Source organism: Mytilus galloprovincialis, chromosome 6, assembly GCF_965363235.1.
Source record: "Mytilus galloprovincialis chromosome 6, xbMytGall1.hap1.1, whole genome shotgun sequence".
Taxonomy (NCBI): domain Eukaryota; kingdom Metazoa; phylum Mollusca; class Bivalvia; order Mytilida; family Mytilidae; genus Mytilus; species Mytilus galloprovincialis.
Window position 1 is genome coordinate 11,178,698 of NC_134843.1, and position 26,435 is coordinate 11,205,132.

The 26,435-nt window shown below is 33.0% G+C and overlaps 1 protein-coding gene across 1 annotated transcript; it reads left to right on the forward strand.

Moving 5' to 3' along the window:
- Positions 1-689: 689 nt before the first annotated feature.
- Positions 690-24,549, forward strand: LOC143078512 (uncharacterized). The gene is made up of 7 exons (XM_076253374.1): positions 690-718; positions 1,792-1,862; positions 5,149-5,367; positions 6,877-7,100; positions 7,449-7,589; positions 20,940-20,973; positions 23,567-24,549. The coding sequence occupies exons 3-7, from the start codon at positions 5,163-5,165 to the stop codon at positions 24,514-24,516; spliced, it is 1,554 nt and encodes a 517-aa protein (XP_076109489.1). The 5' UTR covers positions 690-718; positions 1,792-1,862; positions 5,149-5,162; the 3' UTR covers positions 24,517-24,549.
- Positions 24,550-26,435: the final 1,886 nt, after the last annotated feature.

Here is a 26,435-nt window from a genome sequence, read left to right on the forward strand (position 1 = left end):
GTTTTATTGTGACGTATATATAATCTTGAAATTCATACTATAATAAAGCCAAAGGTCCATAAAAGGTAAAAAAAAAAAAAAAAAAAAAATAGAATGACAAAACAAACAGAAAGTACAGGATACTAAAAATACTATCGATAACTGAAGACAAAGCAAATAATCCAAACCAGAAATCATGAATGGTTTTCTTGTAAATTAAATAAGGTAAGAAAAAAAAATGTTCTATAGACCGCCTTTCAAATTCATTGAGTACGAACGCTGTAATTTATTGAAGTTCGCTAGAAACACTAAATCGCAACGTTTCGTGTTTATTGTGACGACAACAAAATTGGGGATCAGGTATATGCTCTCTCTGGGAAATGACAAAGCGACAGTTGAATACATTAATCGTTCTATTCTTTTGGTTGAAACAAAGATTTTATTCAGCTGTATATCAAAGCTGTGATCTTGTGCATTCAAACCCAGCATGCAATTTTAAAGCCCCGAGATTTTTTTTCTTCAAAAGTGGATAGTTCACTCAAATATTTAAGTTTGATGGTATATTACAAACTCTCTACTTTTACCAAATGATATCATATATACATATAATATCATATCTGACATAACTGATAATGAATTGACACTTTGTTTAAGGGTTACAGAATACATTGATATACAATTAAGTAGTCGTAAACGTTGTTGTTTTATACGTCTGGCCAGGTTCCACTCACTTCTACTGGTAAGTTATAAGAAGAAATTGATAGTTAATTAGTTCGTATTGTTTATTCATCAATAGATATAGGAAGATGTGGTATGAGTGCCAATTAGACAATTCGCCATCTAAGTCACAATTGATAACAATAAACAATTATAGATCAATGTACGGCCTTCAACACGGAGCCTTGGCTCACACCGAACAAAAATCTGTAAAGGACCCCCGAAAATACTAATGTAAAACCATTCAAATGGGAAAACCAACGGTTTAATCTTTATAAAAAAAACAAGAATCGAGAAATATTTATGAACCACATAAACAGAAGACAACCCCTGAATATCAGATTCCTGAATTAGGACAGGTTCACTCAATGCAGCGGCATTAACGTTTAATAATACCAAACCATTTGATTTTTCTGAAACAATAGTATTACATCCCACAATAGAAAGACACACTATAAAATGTTTTCATCAAATCGAGATTAAAAATCAACTATTTACTTAATAAGATTTAATCATTTCTGAATACCGTGATTATTAATTTTGAACATTATGATTAGCTATAATAAACAGGTAAATCAAGTAAAGAAATGTCCATTGAATATTACTCAGCTGACTCGAAATTAAATCAGAAACAAGACAGACAAACTGTACAAAGCTGAGGAAAGACGTGACAGTATACTTTATACTAGATAAGATTATCGAACTATAAGACAAATCCAAAAAGGGAAACTGATTAATAAACAGTCATCTATTAACGGAAAAGGTGACAAAAAACTACCTTATTCCTGACTCAATACATGTATTTGTCGAAATAATAGTGGATTAAATCTAGTTTTATAGCCATCCAAACCTACTACTGGCAAGACAGTTGTTTAGTTATCTGGAATATTGACAAAATATCTTTTTTACGATTTAAGCGGACATATTTGATGTTTGACCCTTATATTTTATTAACTGTGCATTTGCATTCAGATATCGCAGATTAAATTTATTGGTTCATAGTGTATTGATTTACTTTTTTTGATTTAATTTAGCCAGCCAATTGATATTTTACCGTGTGTTTCACCATGTTGTAATGTTATGCTATTGTTTCAGAAAAGGGAGAAGGTTTGGATCCATTAAAACGTTTAATCCCGCTGCAAATGTTTGCACCTGTCCTTAGTCAGGTATCTGATGTATAGTAGTTGTTGTTTGATTATGTAATTTATACGTCTTTCTCGTTTCTCGTTTTTTTATATAGATTAGTCCGTTGGTTTTCCCGTTTGAATGGTTTTACACTAGTAATTGTGGGGCCCTTTATAGCTTGTTGTTCGGTGTGAGCCAAGGCTCCGTGTTGAAGGCCGTACATTGACCTATATTACGGTTTTAACATTTTGAAATTTGAGAGGACTATCCGTGAAAATTAGCTATAATGTCAGGAATATGACAGTTGTTTTACATTTGTTTGATGTGTTTGAGCATTTGCTTTTGCTATTTGATTAGTGATTTTCCATTTGAACCTTTTTCGAAGTTCAGTACTTTTGTGATTTTACTTTTTATCCGACAATAAAATCCTTACTTGGATTAACAATAAAACACCGAAATCATATTATTGATAAATATGAGAGAACACTACTTCTTGCAATGGACATTTAACTTGTAACGGCAGGCAAATTGTCAGATATGTATAAAACTTTTGGAGTCCGTGGCAATATTTTAATAAAATATTACACTAATAATATATGTGTGTTTCATACCCTAACTGAAAACATTTCTGCCTTCTGACAAAACAAAAAAAAATGACACACTTTCAATGATAAAGTTTACGCTTACATTCGAACTAGCTTATTTGGCTATACTTTTTGGACCTCTTGGATGATAGCTCTTCATCTTTTATATAAGCTTTGGATTTCAAAAATTTTGGCCACGAGTATCACTGAAGAGACCTGTATTGTCGAATGCGCATATGGTTCAAGAAAATTGGTACCGTTAATGTTATTAAAAGAGGGGCGAAGGAACCGAAGAGAATGTCAAACTCATAAATTAAAAATAAACTGGCAACGCCACAGCTAAAAAAGAAAGAAACAAACAGACAAATAATAGTACACAAGATACAACATTAAAAAACTTAAGACTAAGCAACACAAACCCCACCAAATACTGGGAGTGATCTTAGGTGCTCCGGATGTATAAGCAGATATTGCTCCACATGTTATTACAAATTCGATAGATAGTCTAATTTTCAGGTTACAATCGTAATGAGGGGAATGGACTTTAGTTACGACATAAGGAACTGATATGCTAAAAAATTAAATGACGAACAGACAAATAAGGAAAATATCCGCTATCATCTGTTAAACTGTTATTCCATAACAGTCAACCAACTCGTGATGGCGTATGCTAAATGTACGAAGGGATGATTTGAACTTGAAACTCTTGGTTGTATAGCTTCCTTGTGAGCAGCAACCCTCTATCAAGGAAATCATGGTAACCTGCTTGAAAAACATCCGTCTTCGTCAATGGAATATTTGCTAATACCAAGTATTTCAGTACAGTGACAAAAAAGATGAAAGTATACCGTGAAAAGATCCAAATCTCAATAGTCAAAGAGAAACTGACAACGCTACATGCAGAAACCGCAAAATCTTACAATATAAAATAAAAACAAATTATATGATTGTCAATGAGACAACTATCCACAAGAGGTCTAATGACTCATAACTTAACTATGGGTTACTGTACAGCCTTCAACAATGAATAAAACTCATATTGTAAAGTCAGTTCTAAATGACTTTCTATGATATGAAGATACCCTATTATTTAATGTGAGGGTGAAGATGATTGTCTATTAAAACGAGCTATATCTGTTCACATCTTTCCAAAGTTATAAACCTGTTGTTCAGTGGGTGTCGTTTGTTGATGGGGTTCATTAGTGTTTCTCGTTCCTCGTTGTGTTGTTTATATATATATTAGGCTGTTGGTTTCTCTGTTATTTCACTTGTTGTTTTTTGCCCTTTATATGTTGCTTTTTGGTGTGATCTAATGTTCCATGTTAAAGGCCGTTCTTTGGCCTAAAGGGATTTACTTTTATTAATGGTAACTTGTACCACATCTTCATAAATCTATCAAAATGGCAAATGTAAAACAATTCAAACAAGAAAATAAACGGCCTGATTTATGTTAAAAATAATAAACGAAAACAGATATGATATACAGCAACAAACATGACTTTAAACAGGCAAATACATAATATAGTAGGGCTTACCTAGCGTTTTTCTCTCATTCGATTTATGAATTTTGAACAGCGGTATACTACTGTTGTCTTTCTTTGAAGGAGCCGACTCTATACATAAACTAAGACAATGATATTACTGCACAACATCATAGTAAAAACCACTACATAGGAAATCGAAAATTATAATTCCAAGATCTCTTCAGTAATGTCTGGTTACATCAATATTAATTCTTCTAAAAAGTTTTTAGGTAACACGGTTCTTCTATTGTTCTAAATCAAAAGGACACTATAGTCAAAATGTCTTTTGATTCCATAATGACAGGTTCTATATTTTAAATAAAACAATACAAGAGAAGCACATAAATAAGAAATTCAACAGGGATTTTTGATTTTAATAGACATGGTAAAATGTTTCATCTTTTACCGAAATATGGATGTTAACTAGATCCCCCAAAACGTTAAATTACAATTATACTTACATTTCCTTTCCTGACACTTCTATTATAAACATCGGTATACTACTGTTGCCTTGATATACATATATTTCACATGCAGTTGCTATTTGTTTTAACCGTTTATTTTTTCATAAGTTGTGAGCCTTTTTAAACCTTAGCGTCGGTCATGATTCATAGTATGGTTAAGTTGGTACAGTTGAATTGAAAAGTTTTTGTAAGCAGTCCGTACTCAATTTGCATCTCATGGTATTTTTTATAATAAATGTCTGCAAATACATATCCAAAAGTAAAATAGATTCAGCCTAAACTAACGGTTTGGCTTGATCAAAGAAACAAAAGGGTTCAGTAATAATATTTAACAATTTATGTCTTCTCCTTGCATGCTTTCAACAGTAAAATCACATAAAAACTGAAAAATTCAAAACGGAAAGTCCCTTATCAAATGAAAAAAAATCAAAAGCTCAAATACATCAAACAAATTGATTCCTGGCTTGATAATTCTTATTTAGAAAATGGTAGATTTGACCTGGTTTTATAGCTAGCTACACCTCTCACTTGTATGGCAATGGCATTAAATTATATTATCATGACTAAACGTAACAAACAGACATAAATAGTGAAAATGTCAAAACACCTTGTTTATCAAATATACATTTAACTATCATACGAGTAGCGATACATAAAGATATCGAACACAATGTCAGAGGAAAGCAAACAATAACAACTAGTTTCTTAGAAAACAGGTAATCATTTTATCTTTTCTTTTTTTATTGTGTTTTAAAGGAACAGCTGACGTCATGGATTTAGAAAAGGATCAGGTTAATTATGTACGGTTAATATACCTTTTAAATGTTGTATCGTTGAAAGCTGTCAGGTTTGTCTTCAATAGAGAAATACATCCAAAAAAGTTGAAGGAACACCTGAATAAAAGTAGAAGAAAACTTCAGGGCAAGAAACAATTCATCAGTACACCCCAATGGAATCTGATATACCCATCATATGGTATGATCCATTTTGTTTTATTTTAATGCTTTATCAAATAGTTTGTACATTCATTCTATTCATCCGATCGATGACAAACATAATAACTACCTAAAATATTGAAAACAACACGTTATTAATTTCTTGCGTCCGAAGCGCTTTTCTGGATTTACCTTCATCAGGAACGCTCAAAGCCAAACATTTGAAATCCGAAGATGTATAAGTACCGAAACCGTTGAAGACCTGTATGTCAAAAATACCTAAAATAAATAGCCAAATTCATCTAAAGCCAACTTTGCCTGAGGGAGTTGAAACCTTAGTTTCTTAATAATTTATAAATTTATAAACGGACAATTTTAGTAAAGTTTGTTTAATCATGTCAGTACCGAAATACTGACTACTGAGCTGATGATACCCTCGGGGATTGATAGTCCACCAGCAGAGGTATCGACCCAGTGATGTAAAATATTGAAAACAACACGTTATTAATTTCTTGCGTCCGAACTGATTCAAATAAGTGAATTTGGACTTTGATATAATCTGAGCATGTTTGCAACTAATTATGCCATCAATAAGAATCCTCAGTTTTTATCATTGATTCTTTATCATTTGCAGCTACGTGATTCCTAAAATGTAATACCATAAGTATGTTAATATCATCTTAAATATTTTGGCATTACAATATTTACCTATGATTGTTTGGTGCATATGGCCGGATTTCCACATACAAACAATAACAAATACGCGTTATAAAATTGTTATCTGTTTTTGTTCATTCTGAGATGCAATAATATTTCTCTCAAAAATAATAGAACACATGTTAGTCCACCATATACCTTTCCACGCTCGTTAACGTAAATTGTATTATCATGTCATTAAATAGGCCTGGTGCACGAATAAATTTGTTGGTTAACGCCAAAATATGTACACAATGAAATTTGCTATTTGATAAAAATACTTTGCAAAAACTCTTAATATCATTCAAACGAATGTTTTTGTGTGTATTATTCTATTTTATGATTAACGTGCAGTGAAAATAAATTTTGTTAACGTCACTGTTATTATTGCCGCCATATTGTTTACATTGGTAAAGAAAAAAGTTCGGTCAACGTCGTCTATCGTAAAATAACCAACGTCAAGAACAACTACCGGAAGTCCCCTTGGCCAATCATATCAACGTATTCCCTTATATGCAAATCATATAGAATTATCATCTTATTTACAGTTAATTTAAATCATCGTGTTAGTTCCATCCATATTTTTGTTTTTGATTTTAATGAAAATGCATTATAAAATATATTGTGATATTAATAAATAAAAGCCATTTTACAAAAACATTCCCGAATCTCAAGATAATAGTAGTTAAAAAAATAACGGGGAAAATAAATCTGGACTTTAGGATATCAAGTTTTAAGATTGCAAAACAAGGGAGAGGTTCACTACCTAAAATAATAAAATTTTTATAAATTTAACTGTGAAATTTGCGCGGCAAGTTATATATGGAAATCAATTTTCTTTGCTCATTTGCAGGTGAGCCGGATCCTGATTCTGAAAAGTTTGATATTACATTAATGGTGTTCCTCCTGCGTCATTTGACTGATATTGGGATATGTGACGAATTGCCCTTACATCGTGATAAAAGTGAAGGCGAAGCTATTTCCATATTAAAGTTCTACAGAAATAAATATTCACACACGAGTAATGGTTCTGTGGCAGAGGAAGTATATTCAAATCTCGTGCAAGACATTGTGGAGGTATTAAGTAAAGCAGTTAATTAATTTAATATTTTTTATTTGCCACTCATTAGAAATAAAGAATTGACATGTTAATTCAACCTTATTTTCTTTAAGAAAAGTCATTATTATTTAAAAAAATGGAATTAAGGTATAATAAACCTTAAATATCAGTATAAGTTTCAACCTTTTTAAGTAAAATATGAATAAAAAGGATTGTGTAAAGATCTCTTTACAGCTGTCCAAATATCAGTTTCTTAACAAAACTATTACAGTAACCTAAAACATATTTCAGATATATGCAGATAATAACATTAAGGGAAATGAATGCACGACGAAAAGGATAAACTAGTTTCTTCTTTATTTCAGAATATATGTGTGTTAGAACCCAGTTTGAAATCTGACTGCGACGAGTTTTCTGAACTTCGTAGAACTGATCCAACTCTATATGAACAATTGCAAAAACAAGTTATGTCAATGATGTTCATTAAACAAATGTCAGAAGGTAATGTTCATTATAGTTGTACTTGTAAAATATGTGGTATATTAAAACCGAAAAAAAGTTCAATCGAAAGAAGAAAATCGACCATAACCGAAAACAAGTTAATTGATGTACGAAAATCGCAATTAATATCAATAAGAACACTAATGACATGAGGTTAAACCTCTCACCTCAGAATACAGTGCTTATAGTTACATTGTAGGTTACCTACTAACACCGAATGCCGTTTAGTAAGTTGCTACATACATGTATATAAATGTAAATAGAAAAACCAAATCGGGAAAATTCAAAAGAGAAAAACAACACTAATCAGGAATAAAGAAAGGCAAAATCAACAGTAGTATACCACTGTTACAAATTCATGAATCGAAAGAGAAAAAACAAACCCGGGTATCAACATAAAACTGAGGGAAACGTATCAAATATTAGAGAACTACGACACAACAGAGACACAACACCGTAATGAAATCACAGCAACGAACTATAATATAACTAGGTTCATTTTCCTGACTTGGTTCAGGGCATTTCATGTTTTGAACCTGGTTTGTGAAAACTGAACATAATTACAAACACAGTTATTGAAGACAATAACCAACAATATCCAAAATATTTTGTATGAATATGTCGGTGTTTTATCAACCATTTTCCAAAATGTTGGACAGTATTGAAGTAGCTCACAAGGAAAGAGCTTGACTCATCGGATCGGCTTAACATAAAAACAACAAACATAATAATGGAAAGTTTAGTCTTAGATGCATGTTTTTTATTGGCTGTTAGCGGCTTTGAACTAGCTATCAGATAACTGCGAGTACTCTCAGATCTGTTCATTTTGTCTTTTTGTCTCGGGATGTATAAGTACCCGGACACTTCCACTTGTATTTTTGTCCATCTGATGAGTTCTTTCTTTTTCAAATGATTTTTATAGTTCGTTCCTATGTTGTACTGTTATACCACTGTCCCAGGTTAGGGAGAGGGTTGGGATCCCGCCCTATGTTGTACTGTTATACCACTGTCCCAGGTTAGGGAGAGGGTTGGGATCCCGCTTACATGTTTATTAACCCCGCCACATTATTTATGTATGTGCCTGTCCCAAGTTAGGAGCCTGTAAATCAGTGTTTGTTACATATTTGGTTTTTTTTCATTTTTTTTTACATAAACAGGGCCGTTAGTTTTCTCGTTTAAATTGTTTTATATGTTCTTTTCTGGCATTTAATAGTTGACTATGCGATATTGGCTTTGCTGTGTCATTTAGGTTGCTTGTGAAGAGTTGGCTCATTGGCAATATAACCATATCTTTTATTTTTATATTAACAATTATGGACACAGACGCAAATTGTCAGTGGGGTTAAAGGTCGTTACAAATTTATTGAAAGCTAGACTGGAAATGTGTATTAACAAATTGAGTTGATGTGTACATGTCTTCATTCAAATGCATTGACTGATAAAAAAGGTGGCTTCAACTTCCACCCCTCTCTATGAATTAGTTGTTCGAGTGTTTGAATATTGAGTTTGTTAATAAATAGCTGCACTCTAAGCACATGATATGTCTTGATGCCTTTAAAGCTTGCATAAAGGTTGAACTATTTTGTTTTGTACAATTATTAGTCTATTTGTTTTCTCATTTCATTTGTTTTTAAATGTCATTTTAAGGTCTTTTATAGCTGACTGTGCTGTATGAGCTTTCGTCATTGTTGAAGGCTATTTGGGGACCTGTAGTCAACAGACATAGACAATTCGCCCAAGTTTTATAAAATGATGTGAAAGTGTTTATGTGAATAATTAAGATGGGAAATAAGGAAAGTGTCAAAGTAACAACAGCTGAAGACCTCCAATGGGTTTTCAATGTAGCCAGAAACTCCTGCACTTATAGGTGTCCAAAAACTATAAAATCCCTTTTTTTTTTTAGCATATATAAAAATTCATAACACAGAAATGTATAATCTGAAATTTATTACAATCAAAAGGGACCTTAGGTCAATAGTGTAAACAATTCCCCAAAGTTTAATTAAAGGTGATGGATGCATTTTTGTGTTATTGTTCAAAATTGGAAAATTCTCTCTTTTTTAAGGATAAAATCTCTCTTCATAACATGGAAATGAAAATTCTAAAATTTATAAAATCGATGTGGAGCTAATGTCAATAGATATAAACATTTCAACAAAGTTTCTTGAGAGTAGGGGGAAGTGTTTTCTAGTTATTGTCTGAAGTGTGGATGATGGACTGATAGACAACAGTATACTATAATATGTTGTGTGTGAGGCATTGGTATAATAAAATGGTTTTGAATGAATAATGATTAGAAACTGTTTAATGCAGTTATTGAGGGAACGACAGTGAAGAAATTGCTGAGATCAATGCGTTTAAATCCTAAGAATTCAATTTTTGTTGAAATGAAACAAAGTTCAATTTTTGGCCCTTTGGATCTTAATGTAGACCAATTTGAAAACGGGACAATCCTGTGCAATTGAATATTCCTGGCTATTGGCAATACTGTGCAATTGAAAATTTCTTGCTATTGCGCAATATTGTGCAATTAGATATTTCTTGCTATTGTGCAATACTGTGCAATTAAAAATTTCTTGATATTGCACAATACTGTGCAATTGGAGATTTCTTGCTAGTGTGCAATACTGTGCAATTGAACATTTCTTGCTATTGAACAATACTGTGCAATTGAAGATTTCTTGCTATTGCAGAATACTGCGCAATTGAAAATTTCTTGCTATTGCACAATACTTAGTATAATAATTTTTGACCCGATTTGGACCAACTTGAAAACTGGGCCCATAATCAAAAATCTAAGTACATGTTAAGACTCACCATATCAAAGAACCCCAAGAATTCAATTTTTATTAAAATCAAGCTTATTTTAATTTTGGACCCTTTGGACTTTAATGTAGACCAATTAGAAAACAGGACCTAAAATTAAGAATTTGGACATGGTTAGATTTGGCATATCAAAGAAGCACAATACCGTAATTCATTTTTTTTGCAACAGTAATTATTCAACTACTCATTTTAATACATCATAAAGTATTAAAGTGTAAATGTCATACAGTCATGGTGATGATGCCTCCGCTAGCATATAACGTTATAAAGGTATATAAATCAAGAACTGTTAAAGTGAAGCTGCTAAAAATTGAACTTAAACCGAGTTTAGAGGTACCGGTAATAAGCATTGTATACACATTTCACTAAATTTAGTTGAGACAAACTTGAGAAATTTTTCCATTTGTGAAAGGGGATAATCCTAGAATGATAATCAAAGTGCTTGTAATCACTGAATGGCTATTAAAGACTGCTTAAATTTATCAGTTGGTAGTAAAGTGAATTTTGCATTGTATATTGTATATATAGCATTATTTTAAGTCGATTCAACTTCTATTCTGGACAGAGAAAGATAACTCCAATTTTCAAAGAAGATTTCATAAAGCAATGGTTTTAGGTAATATTAATTCAACAACCATTCTGGACAAAGAAAGATAACTCCAATTTATTGTCTTGAATCTACAAAAATGTTTATTTTGGTCCTCTACTGTTTGCCCCATAACCCACAAAATAGACCCCAAACATCTACTTATGGTATTAAATATTATGGTACAGTTTCAGAACAATTGAAATACTTATACACAACTTTTTGTACTGACACAAGATTAATGTGTGTATTAGGCACCTTTGGAACACTTATTCATAAACCTTAGGGACTATATATATATAACCGCCCCAAAACAATCCCAAGCTTCCTTTTATGATTATAGATATTATGTTATAATTTAATGGCTTCCTTTTTACTTATACTGAAGTTATTATCTGGAAACCATCCGTCTTGGGAAGACGACGACAGGATACCTACATGTATTACAACTGCAAAAATTTCTGTGGTTGTATAAAAATTTCAAATATGTACAATGAAATATAGTTTTAGAAATTGATAAGCCTAGATAGGCCTTATAATTTTTTCCCCACATAGTTGAAGGACCATTTACACTCAGGACCGAGTCATAAGTAGACAGTACAGTCTACAGATGTATTAAAACAACCTAACATCATATTGCTAGTAGTGGGAGTAGCATTCTTGGGTAATTTTTTTTTTTTTTTTATAATATGTTTGGTTCAAATCAAAATTGAATGCTTTTATCTCCCTAATACTTACATTGTAAATAGAGGTGGTACTACTTTGACAAATCCTTGTACATGAGAGTTTTCTGTCAAATCTTTATTTCACAAAGAATGAATTGCATAACAATGAACTGAGCTCAAAGCAAAGTACTTTAATAATACACTTAGACAAAGAGCTAAATCCAGTGATATACTTTGTACTACAGGTCCTTCATTAACATCCATTGACCAAAACCATATCTCAACAACATTCCATACTACATGGTTGGATTTGGAAGTCCTGAAAAAGACATGATTTTTTTTAACATATTTTAAGTACATATATACACAGGTTAAAACTTTCTTGTTGTATAATCATTCCGTATCTATATATATATAGCTATAAACTATCAATTTGCTTAATGCACATATTGATAATCATATATGTTGAGTGTACCTCTGTTGGAAATAAGAACACACAAACCTCCACCTAGTTTTAGTCAATGGACAAAACATTCATAACTATAAAATATTATAGATCTAAGACTTGTCAGTGTCTATTTACCATTGCCACTGAATCAGTGATATATGTATTGTACACATAATTATATACATGCAAGACTAAAATTATAAAGTACATACATGTTTGTATATAAGACTAAAACTGACATTCAGTCTTTACAACATCTTCATTCCCAAAGTCAATTTCAAATCTGACTTCATGGTGAAATAAGATTCCATATCTACAACCAATTAAAAGGAAAAATCCCTCTGATAGACTAGCATTTAAATCCGATTTCTAAAATGGAAGCTAGGACACCTTGGAACTTAGAACTAAAAAATATCGAACAATATATCTGATATATTTCAAATGCATGTACACTTGTACATGAAATAATATAAATATAAATTCACCATATTGTTCCCTATTTCATCTTCTGTTAGATACTGTATATCCAGTGGGGGATCCAGAAATTTTCTTAAGTGGGGGTCCACTGACTGTCCTAAGAGGGGGCTTGCTCAAGTTATGATTCAGTGATTCCCTATATAAGCAACAAATTTTTTTCCCAAAAAGCAGCCCCCCCCTAAATTCGCCTCTGATATCAACCTCTAGATGTCTTTCAATTACATTCAGTTTAGTGTGGTTTGATCTTTGATTGTTGTACATGTTACAACCAGATTCCCAGCAGGGAGCAACTTTGTAAGACCACAGAGGTTCAAGCTTAGATTTTGAAATAAGGAGGAAAATGTAACCTTTTCAATTTATAAAACAGGCTCAACATCATTTCTATACATATATAAACATATTCTAAGTTGTGGACACACCTTCATTAAATATTCTACTTCAATTAGTGGAGGAGATCAAATTTTTTGGGTCTATATATTGTCCTTGATATTGAGGTTATTTTGACACAGCAAAATATAAAGAAAATGTAAACTATGATCTGGAAATTGACTTCGTTTTCACAAAATAAGCCCACTTAAACTGAACTTTAAATGCAAAAGACCTCTAAATGGCTAACAGATATTGCTATATAAAAGAATAGTCCATGATTATACATGTACATGACATTAAAGAATTCATGAAATTTACACTGATTCTGTCAGTTGAATGGACTAGAATGAGATAAGTTATATACATGATAGACATAAAGGTTTTTTCCAACAGTTGTGTTGTAAATTAAATTAGTTGTATTTTATGGTTGATATATTTATGTATATACATGTATGTAAATCATTGGCTCATCAACCAATGATATTTTACAATATCGATTATTTGTTTATTTTTCTATTGTTGGTATTTTTCAGCATACTAATAATGTTTTAACACAACACGAGCGCAAGCTTGTCACACCGGGTTTTCGCTGGCGGTCGCCATTTTCCCAATTAGCGAAAAAATAATACTTGTGGCGATAAAAATTCGTCATTTGCTAAAGAATTTGGTGAAAGAAATATATAGAAAGATTTATTTTCCTCCTTCTTGTTTATTTACTTTTTTTTTCGAGTTTCTCGGACTTTAACTTATCACACAGTACTCAGAATTCACCTTGAATGACCTTATTAAGATTTTGACAGAAAATCCATTATCAGCTGATTGCAATTTACAGCTATCAACAACAAAGGACTAATTAATAAAGGTGTTGATTGAATTATTTGACAAAATGATATGTTGAATGCAGGGCTTCCAAAACGGTCATATATTCCGGTCATTTGTATAATGTCCGGTAAAAGACCGGCTGGGAAAAGCATGAAACGGTCATAATTTTTTTAGTTTTCAAGGCTTTTTCGGTCATTTTAATATAATTCACGATCTTTTTGACCAAACATTTTGCCTTTAACAGCCATACATTTCCGGTCATAAAAGTGACATGTTGATTAATTACTATCAAAACAACCCTTACTTCAATACTTTCTAATTTTAATCAAGGCTAATTAGTTGTTGGACAGCTGAAAACTATACCTGTTCAGGTGACAGGTAAACTAATTTCAGTACCGGACATCGTATAAATTTAATCGTTCCATTCACAATTACTTTCGTACATTTCAGCGGTTTGTATCTAATTGATTTAGTCCAAAAAATCAAATTTATAATAAATACATTTATAAACTTGATTTGATGAAACATTTAAAAAGGTTTTACATGAAAAAATCGTCAGAACTACGTTGTTTGAAGAAGAACACGTGTGCGCATGTGCACAGGTGGGAAATTCAATACAAAATACTTGAAATGAACGTTAGGTACAGGTATCAATGATAGTTTTAGAATTTTGAAGAAATGTATGCATCCTACATTTCTTCAAAATTCTAAAACTATCATTGATACCTGTACCTAACGTTCATTTCAAGTATTTTGTTGAAGAAATAACGTGGAAAGAGCTTCTTCGCTCAGTCGTGCTATGTAAACGTACACGGATTTTACGTATCCGTTTATGGTCCATGTTTTACCATTGTCAAGTCAACATCCGGTTTTGAAAAATGTGACTTTAAAAAGGAAAATAAAGTTCTAGACAACGTCAATTTGCACAAATAAAAAGTCTTATGCAGATATGACCACGCTGATGTGCACACTTTGAATGATGCAATGCCAATTTTAACAGTTTATGACAGAACATCAAATTTTTATCAAAGTAAAGTTTAATATCGTTTTTAATCTAATGTCAATCATTGTGATGGCCATCTGATTACCATAATTGCCTTTTGTGACTTAGTCTTGGGGATTAAAATTCGGATCAGATATAAAATGTCCGGCTGGCTCAGAAAAATTTTGGAAGCCCTGAATGGCTTCCACTAAATGTCACATACAGGAGTTATTTACCACTTTTCGACTCGCGTGTTTTAAGAACTCTTTTGCCATCTCCTCTCCATGTAAAGATAGTTTAGAAAAGAAAGCTGTTGTTGTGACAATAAATGTTAAAGGGCAGAGATGCAACTAATCGTCGGACCCGTCGGACCTAAGGGGCAGAATTTATGCAGGTCCGGCAAAACTCGTAGCTGTGCTGATGGCCGGCAATATTTAAGTCCGCTTGGGTCCGCCAAAACTGAAATCCCCGTCGGCCCCGGCAGAGTATTTTGTTTATAAAATTGCGATCATCTTTAATAAAAGTAAATGTCCTGTTCCCCCGCATTTTCTAACTCCGGGAACCAGTATTTCCGCTCAGTAATAGTCTTTTGTACCTTTTACATCTCGCCCCAAGCAATTCTCCGTATTTCCGTCATGTTTTTTGTTTTAGAAATTCGCTCTCTAGGAAGGAGGTCTATTAAGCATAGTTGATAAGTTCAGGAAATATGTCATGGCCGATAAAACTACAATTGTTATGAATCACAGGTTATTTTAAAATAATAATAATATCAACAAAATCAAAATTAACGTTTGTTCAATAGCATAATTTCATTTGATTTTGGAGTGAAAATATGGGTCTGGCAGAAATTTGATGGGTCTGGCAAAACTTGGTACCCTGTAGGCCCCATTGTCTGACAGGAAAAAAAAGGTGGAATGCATTTTGGCGTCACAATTTCAAATGACATAGGATAACATATGATCTGTCCATATACATGTATGACGGTAGAAATGGGGGTATCTTATTGAAGTATTCTTGCCAAATGAAGATTAAACAGTAATTCTTAGACATGACCATAAAAGAGGGGGGATAGGACCTTTATTGGGACTCCAGGATCGGGTGTTTTTAAGCTCGGGATTATCCCCCCTCATAAAATGTACACTTTTTTCCAGAAGATTAAAAAATCAGCTGAATTTGACAAATCACACTATTTGTTTTCCAAAAATAACCGTAATTGGATGGGGGTTGTGTGTATTCACATTATTTGAACAATTCTCCTTGGGCCGAGAAAAAAAAAGATCCGTGTTTCAGGTAACCCGACCGACCCTGGTTTTTAGCACCGACCTTAACTTTTATATTGGATCTTTCAAAAAAAAATTAAAAAAAATTATCAACCGACCCTGTTTTTGACACAGGCTTCTGATAAATGATATCATATTTTTTCTCTCTTGCTTCCTCTTGCATAGAAAGCCAGTAAAACATTTTATTAATGTCAAAAGGTATTCCAAACAGGTTAAAATCCAAGAAATTTGCACAGCAGGTGCTTCAAAAACATTGCAAATGGCCCAAGACCACAATTAATGACCCCACTGTTCGTTGTTCATGAACGTAGTTCCTTTTAATTAGTCATTAGAGTGTATTTTTCCTGAATTTTTGTTCTTTCCCTTCCCCACTCATTTCTTAAGATTTTATTGGGTGGAAATGAAAGATCAGAGGTGAAATAATTTTTTGGATGTTGTATTTAAACTGATTTTGATATGGAATGAGTGATTAGGCCAAGTGCAAAAAGGTCATATTTACAGTTTTCGGAACATCTCTTGACTTGTCCATAGGGGTATGGATGTATATTGGCTAAATTTGTAAAAGTGATTGCTTCAATCTTTCTGAATTTTGGATATATTTTTGGACTAGTGCTATACATAAGACACACAAAAAATTTGACAAAAGTGCATGGTGCAATTTTTTTAATGATACAAAATGTTCAAAAGAAATGATAGAGAAATTAATTGTGGTCTGTGGCCAAATGGCACACTTCCGGTTTTTGAAACTAATTAAGGATCCGGACTTGGAAAAAACATGATAAATACTCAATAACTCAAATATGAAATTTTGAATCATCACCAAAAAGTACAGATCATGTGACCATCATAAGAAACAACTATATTAAGTTTCATGAAATTTGGATAAGTCGTTCTCAAGTTACGGTGCCACATGTTTACGCTGGACAGACAGACGGACACCTGACATTTGTATACCTTTATACGTCCCGTCTTTGACGGACGTATAAAAAGCAGTACTAAGCGTGCATGTTACGCTAGAAACATATTCAAAGAATAAAGTTTTATAACTTCTTAATGTCATATCCAATATTTATCAAAACCTAAAGGGGAGTTACATGTATCTTACTTCCTATATTTTTTCATGGATGTCAATACACCTAATCGCTATTTATTCCATACCGGATAAATTCTCGGCTATCTGGGGGCCGTTGAAACAATTCACCATGCATAATACTTTTTAATGAGACCCGTTTTAACTTATTGTAAATACTTTAAACAAAATAATTTTTTACTTCAATTTTAATTTAGAAAAAAAGTGGATCATACTCTATTAAAGTTTCTTGATGATCGCTTTCTTAAGTTTTTCCTCCCTCAGCTCTCTACTAAAAAACCTTTATTTTCGGCCGCATGACCCAAACAGGAAGTTGTACATACAATGTATGACTATTTTTCCCAGATTGGACTAAATAGCGATAATTAAATAAGGTGTAATTTCCGGGATTGTTGAAAACTTGCATATTCATCACTATCTGATTTTGTGGTTTAAACGATCCAGACAGACAAATAGCAATGAGATGTTTAGGAAAACATGACCTAAAACCTCCTTCATATAAGACAAAAATCATGGGAACTCATACTGAATGGTCAAATGTGTACAATATGAAAATTTGAGGTAAGATGGTGAAATCACAAATCAGCCGTTAATGTAAATGGACCATAAGTATGACTGTTGAGCAAATTTAATGGGAAATGACGGGGAAGGGGCAAATTAGCGTTCAAGGGGAGCAAATGCTGTTTAAATTGGTAAGCGGGTTTTAAATATAGAGGGAAAGTGGAGTCATCTTTTTAGACTTTAGTTACATGTAAATATAACTTATGTAGACTTACCTTCTAATTCTACAGACTATTAAAAAAAACACACACACAACTCGGAACTATTTCTAATTCACTTGCACTACTGATATGCAAACCTAAAAACAAAAAGGAAAATATCTTAAAATAGTGATTGAAAGATTCATAACACTTTGAAAGGATAATTCAGACACGTGTTACATGGGGAGCATGTTTGTTTACAAATAATAATGTCACGTGATCGCGCACTGACCTCGCATGCTGCATCGCCTTTACATTTCACTAATACATGTACATAACCATTTTCATGCAAACATGCAACGTGAATGTGATTGGTTATCAAATAATACGAAAATAATGCATGAACCGTTGAAGAAGAAATTATTTCATCAAATAGATTGGATTTTCACTTTCGACACGAATAGGTCGAGTTGACATTCCTGTCATCGGAGATAGTATTGAGATAAATGGGATAAAACGGACCGCCAAAAAGGTCTAGAGAAGCACATCAGTAGAACCTTAACATAAATAAGTAATACTTACCAAAATTTCTCTAATTGATAACCTATAGAACTGAAATTTCACAAAAATACCGGTAAATAATTTTGCTGATTGATATGATCCTGGTTAAGTTGGCGCGAAATAAATATTCTTACTCCTATTGCTTCTTGTAATTTTTTTTTTATAAAATTGAATTCGACTACAGTTCAGCATAAAAAAAACGTGAATATGCAAAAGCCAGGTAATATGTTAACGATAAAGTGTGTATAAGTTTTCTTAAACGAAGTTACCCGTATAATTACCAAGAATTACATTTGAGCGCAAAGTTCTGTATGTGGTTTGGTTGGTTTATGTAACATTTATAATTTAGACTGGGATTCTGGCTAATCTTGACCTTACGACGCGCAGCTAGTTTGGACCGGATCCCAGGCTAATGTAACATCGTAAAACTCAGGGTAACGGAATTTTTTGCGTTGCTATAAGATCATTGAGGCCATCTATTTTTGGTAGCAATAAACAGTTAGGAAAAAATATTAAAATTCGCCCTCATAAATTTTACCATCCCCTTTTCATTGCTTTCTTGCAATACTAAGCTTACTGTTTGTGTCATATATGTGCATATGTATGTAATCAGAATCTTCCATAGATTTTATATCCAGTATATAAAATGGTAAAATATAATTTCTTTTGGGTGTATCCATGGCAACAATCTGCACTTATTTGCTATAAAATATTGCAAAAAGGGGGAAAAAGATGTCACATATTTCCCCAAAATTTGGCTGAAAGTAGAATTTCAATCGCTTGAAGTAATACCTTTTCTGAAACTGTGTACATATATCATTCAGTAGATCCAATGAAAATCATATGTCTTTCGTCTCATTTTTTTGTAAAATTGCGTCAAAAACTTCGTGTAGAAAAAAAGTGTTTGTAAACATTACATTAATTTCTGGACCGATGGCCGGTCAAGCTATGAAAATACGGATTGTCAAACAGAAAATAGCCCATAAAACATGTTAAAAACAATCTTGATGCTCTTATAAACCATCTTTGAAGGCTAAATTAGTAGTCAGCTGTCTAAAAATGAATTTTATTACACACTAACTTTCCTATTTGAAAAATCCACAGGGGCCAAAATGCGAAACTAAACTCCTAACTGTGTATTGCTACCTTTATTGCGGGTTCCACATATTAAAATCGGAATTATAGAAAAAATGGAATGTTGTGAGCAGAATCAAAACAGAAATGATGAATACTGCAACATTTCCAGCAAAATATAAATAGGATGGAGGATCTGTGTACTCACATTATTTGTAAAACTCTCCTTATTCATGTGAAGCGTGTGCTTTACATCGAGGCTTATTCTTTACATCGAGGCTTATTATGCTAATCATCGACGCTACAGTACTTCAACCAATCAGACAATGTTTATTTGGGGCATTCGATTGATTTTAACTCAGATTTTGGAATATTTCAATCGAAATTATAGAAAAATGGAATGTTGTTAGTACATATAAAATAGAAAATGATGAATACTTTTAGCTACAGATAATTTGGATGGGGGTTCTGTGTATTCACATTATTTGCACAACTCTCCTTACTGATGCCATATTTTGGAATTTCCGTGACCTAAATGGTTCGCGAAAATTAATATTTTTATATATAGTATAGTAAACATAGAATCATTCAGTCTTACAAATATTGTATTGCATTCCAAAACCTGTCATCAATGACTATTATACTTCTCAAAATCTTACACGATTTAGCCTTACCTGACCTGTTGAACATTTCTATTCTAAACGTGTTTCGTTTGATTAATTTTTTCATTAGTAAAAATTCGATAATAACATCAAATTGTGCTGTTTTAATCGATATTTTTATTGTTACGTCAAGAAAAAAGGCGACCATGCCTGATGTCGTCACACAAATAACACACCTTTTTGTAGATCATCCAGAAAAAGGTATTGTTTTTGTCTGCAAATCGTTGGAAAATCATTAGAGAAACAGATTACACTAACAAGTCTTGTGCAATACGAATTTTATCCACTCGGCGTGACTTGTATTTTAAATTAAAAATTAAGTGTCGCAAGTGGGTGAATATCGAATCACCGTCGATACAGTGGTAGATTCTATATGTATACGACTGCCAGTGTATCTTTAGTATCATAAAGGGTATAACTGGTAGAGATTCGAGCCATACATTTGACAGACAATGATGAAGTTAACAAGTGCAACAATATCATAACCTGACCTTCATGGTCGACAAAGAATGATATACCATGATAATGCTTCACTTATCTTTCAATTAGCAAGGTTGATCTTCTATTTCAAAATTGAATGATCTTATATAAAAGTAAACTTATCATTCTGTAAAATAATGAAAATGCTCTATTTTCAGAAAAGGGAAGACCTAAAAAAAATGAATGGAAAAAAAAGTTGACGAAATTTTACTACTCCGAGAATACTAAAGCTGTTGAACAACTCGTGTCAAGTAATCAAATTATATTGATATCTGGACTGTCTGGGTCAGGAAAATCAGCTATAGCATTTTACATTGCGTTGAATTTGGAAGAAAAGCAAGGATACAATCTCACTGCGGTCTCCACGTGTGCTGACATAACGGCTCTTATTAACCCTTTTCAAAAGCAGGTATTCGTCTTAGATGACGTTTTTGGAATATCTTCTTTTGATTCTTATCGCATTAACTGTTGGCAAAATTGTATGAACAATATATATGATACATTTGTAGAGAAAACGAAGACAAAGATTTTTTTGACCTGCAGGTCAGATATTTATAAAAGTGTCAAAGGAAGAGGTTTAGAAGGAATAATTTCAAACTGCAGTGTTTATGAAATGCAAGATTTATCTTTGAATGAGAAAAAAGAAATGGCTAAACTTTATTTTCCAATGGAAAGGTTACCAGACGATGCAACAATTGAAAAATACAAAAGTTTCCCTTTACTGTGCTCTCTGCAGTTGGACCAGACGTCACAATCAGTTCCATTTGGAGAGATTGATTTAATGAAGGAATCAGATGGATCTTATTTAGCTCTTGCATTTCTAATATTATTCAATAATACACTAGATGTATCCTTGACATACCGTAAATATAAAATAATAATGCAGGATTTATACCACAATCGCATGCGCTATCGTCCATCACAAAAGAAAATTTGGGAAATACTAAGCAATCACTGTTACATTAAAAAGAATTCGTGCTTTTCATTCATTCACGACAAAATTTTTGATGTAGCTTCACAACAGATAGGAATGAAATTTATCAAATGTATCATAGAACATGGAAATTCTTCTTTTATTAGCAGCAAACTACGTTTAGAATCCCTCAAAACAGTTCATAGCAATGACATCTTATCAATTCCAGTAGAATTTGAGGACGCATTTTTCACCAGAACTTTAAGGGACCTAAGAGAGGGGATGAACTGGGATGTACTAGGCAGCAACCAAACACAAATAAAGAATTACAGAGTAAAATTAATTACTCAGTTGAAGAATAGTGAGTTAAGTCTTCAAAAGACTTTAAAAGATGGATCCACAGCATTGCATGTTGTTTCAGCGCATGGTTATTACGACATGACACAGTTTTTTCTTGAAATAGAAGCTTCGATGATAGAAGCAGTAGATAATACAGGGAGAACCCCATTGCACTATGCAGCTAGTTATGGTAAAAATCTAATAGTAAAACTACTCTTAAAGAATGATAGTTCAATCAATGCAAAAGACTGTAATAATGTAACTCCTCTTATGCTGAGTTGTTACAACGAACATATGGATGTAAGTAAGATATTGCTGGACAAGGACGCCGATATCAACTGTGCAAATGATTATGGGTGGAGCGCATTACACATTGCTTCTTTTAAAGGACTAACTGTCATAGTTGAGTTGATACTGAAAAGAAATTGTAAAACTTTAGACAGCAAAATAAGCACTGGAGCAACACCTCTTTATCTTGCATGTGAAATAGGCAACGATGTGATAGCTTTAACATTACTGCAAAATAATGCAGAAGTTAACTGCGGGACTGGTACAGGGAGTACGCCTTTGTACATAGCAAGCCAGAAAGGTCATAAAGGTTTGGTCAAATTATTACTAAAGTTTGGCGCTTCTGTCCATATAAACACAATAAATGGATTTACACCTCTTCATGCAGCCGTATTAGCTCAGAACACAGATATTGTTCAATTGTTATTGAATCATGACGCCCTAGTTAATACAGTTGGAGGAGAAAGAATTATTTCTTTACATTTAGCCTGCGAAAATGGCGACCAAGCGATGATTGATTTCCTTATACAAAATGCTGCAGAAATCGAAACAGCAGATATGTTTGGAGAAACAGCACTTTTTAAAGCATGCACAAACGGTTTTGAAAATATATTGGAATATCTAACGTCCAAAGGAGCGTCTGTGAATCAAGGTAATAAGCAAGGTCGTACTCCTTTACATGTTTCATGTGTTGGTGATAATAAAAGCATGTGCTATCTCCTACTGAAGAAAGGTGCACTGATAAACCAAGTAGACATAGAAGGTCAGACACCCCTATACGAAACGTGCAAGATGGGACTTGAAAGTATATGTAAGATATTGATAGAAAATGACGCGATTGTTAATCAAGGGAATATTCAAAATTTGACGCCATTGCAAGTTTCATGTCTGCATAGACATTATGGGATCGTCGAGCTTCTGTTAGAATCCAATGCAACGATAAATCAATGTGACACAAACGGAAACAATCCATTTCATTATGTATGTGAGCATGGTCTTATCGAACTTGCCAAATGTTTCTGTGAACGCCATGCTGCAATTAACCAGTGCAATTACAGAGGAGAAACTCCGTTACATTTAGCTTGTCGCGGAGGACAGTTGCATATCGTGAACTTTTTACTGGAACAAAATTGCGCAGTTTATCATTACGATATAGATGGTACAACACCTTTACATAAAGCTTGTCATAACAATCATAAAAAAATAACAAAGGCGAAACGTGTTTATTAATGGTCTGCAAGTCGGAAAATATTCACATAGCTAAGTTATTGATCAAATGTAACGCCAACGTAAATATTGAGGACAAATTAAAAAAAACTCCTTTATCTGTAGCACTCAAAAGCCATAATGCAAATCTTATTAACCTGTTACAGCGTCACAATGCAAAAGACTACAGAATACAGGAAAAGGAAGACGAAGTTCATAAGGCCTGTAGAGAAGGAAACGAAGAAAAAGTTGTTAGTATATTAGAAATAACATCCGACTACGAATTTATTAACAAAGATGATATACATGGATGGACTCTCCTTCACGTCGCCTGCATGATGCAAAATACAAATATGGTCAATTTATTACTTACAAAACACGCGGATATTAATAAAATTACAAACACAGGAGCAACTCCGTTATATATAGCTTCCTTCTATGGGAGAAATGAAATAGTAGAAATTTTAATTTCTAATCGGGCAGACATCAATAAATGTAATCTGAATGGGTTTTCGCCTCTCCATATTTCTTGTTATTTTGGGTACAAAGCAATCTGTACAACTCTACTGCATACTGGCAGTGATAAAAATGGTGAAGACAATGATCACGAAACACCTCTGTCTATTGCATGTGAAATGGGACACTGTGAACTTGTAGACTTGCTTCTTGAAAATGAAGTACGGCTTAAAAAGAAAAATCGCGATGGCAATGCACCAATTCACATAGCCTGTATAAAAGGACATTCCAAAATAGTAGAACGAATGATCTCAATCAATCAGAGCATTGTTAACCTACCTAATATTAAAGGCTCAACGCCTCTACATCTAAGTTGTCAAAAGGGGCCATTAGAACTTGTCAAAGTTTTACTTAAAAATAATGCGTTGCTAAGTTTAACTGACGAAGATAATTGCGTTCCTTTTTTCATAGCTTGTCTTAATGGAAGAACAGAGATAGTCGAAGAAATTTTGAATTTGCAAAATGGTCCAAGAGTTAATGAATATTTTCAAAACGAGTTGGTTCCGCTTCACGTAGCCTGTTCTTATGAACATCAGGAGCTTACTGAAGCCTTATTAAACTGGAAGGATATTGAAGTTGAAATTCGTGATATAAATGGCATGACTGCACTTTATATGGCATGTCAGAGTAATAATATAAAAAACTAACAAATTTATTACTTGATCACAAGGCCATAAGCACTCAAAGTGACAACAGAGGCATTACTCCCCTCCATTTAGCATGCATTCACTCTAATGCTGATATGGTCGATCTACTCCTAAAATTTGATGGTTTAATCAAGAAAAAAATTAAAGGACAAGCAACTCCACTGTACCATGCCTGCCAAAAACGTAACATAGAAATAGCTCAACTTTTGCTTGAAAAGGGTGTAGATGTTGATGATGGGGACAACACTTGTACGCCTTTACAAATGGCATGTTTGAACGGCAATTATCAGCTTGTACAAATCCTTGTAAAATATAAAGCGAACTTGAACAAAAGTGACGATAAGGGTAGAACTCCACTATATCTAGCATGTTCAGAGGGTCATAAACAAGTAGCCAAATTATTACTAAGCAATAATGCTAATGTCAATAAATGGAATACATCAATGCAAACGCCAATATTCATCTCATCGAAAGAAGGACATTCAGACGTTATTGATGTTTTGACAAAATACAATGCAGATATTAATCAACCAAATAAAGATGGCACAAGACCCCTCCATGCTGCATGTGAGAATAATGATACTGAAGTTTTAGAAGTGTTATTGAAAAACAACGCTGCAATCAATAATATCAATGTTCAAAATGAAACTCCCCTCCATATTGCATCTGACAAAGGATATGTAGAAATCGTCCAGGCATTATTGAAAAAAAGATTCGATCGATGTCAATATCCGAAATATTTCTGGTAATACACCGTTGCACAATGCCTGCATGATTGCGAATATAAAAGTGGTTGAACTACTTCTTCAAGCTAAACCCGAAGTTGGTTTGGCAAACAATGATAACAATACAGCGTTGTTCATTGCTTGTCAAAGAAATTTATATCCCATCGTTTCATTACTGCTCAAATATACAGGATCCGTAAATGTAGAAACACGATCATCAACATCAATGCTTACTCCTTTACACGTAGTATGCATACAAGGCAGTATTGATATAGTAAGACTTATACTAGAATATGTAAATGATGTCAAAAGTATGGACATTTTATGCTTAGAAGGATACAACCCATTGCACTATGCTATAATAAACAGGAAAATTGAAATTGTAAATTTGCTAACAAAAAAAGGGGAGGAACTTCTGCAAAAGACCAAGTCTTAGGCACAGTGCCATTTGTTTTTATTAACTTCGTGTTTATCGTCAAATTGACAAAGCTCCATACTTAAATCATTTACTGTTTAAATACAGACACAAGACAAGCCAGCGAAAGAATGACTATGGTCTTTTCGATAATTCACTACCATACAAATCAAATGGAATCATTCGACATTGTAGAAAGTCATTTGAAGAAACCTGTGATTAAAAGATTTTGATCAGGTACAGCAGAAGGCTACCGTAAAGACATAAAACATAAAAGAATAATGTTACAAAGTAGTATCCTCTTCTATATATGTTGATGTGACAATTTGTATCTCTTGAAAAAATAAAATGCATATTGTTTTTAACGAATCTGCAAGAAATATATACTATCGAAATCATTACGTGCAAGAGAAAAATATGTTCAAAGGCCCACCTTTTAACAGCTTAAAGTGTGCGAATAAAAGCGATGAAACCTGCGAATAGTTCCGATGAAACCTGCGTCAATATTTGCGAAAAGTCAGCTTTCATATCCAGCAAATCTTTTAAAGACGAACGAAACGTACATACGACGTTCACAGTTTTAATATTGATATCCATCATGAGTTCATCCTTGAATTTATTAACATTCAGATCATTCATATTTACTGTTTGTATACCACCATGGTACATATATTTGTATCGATAAGTGTTTGACTAACCAAATAATACTGGTTTGATCTTTTATCACCAAAGATCTCATATGTTTACTTATCTGTCGTCCCACTGTCTATATCACTCTG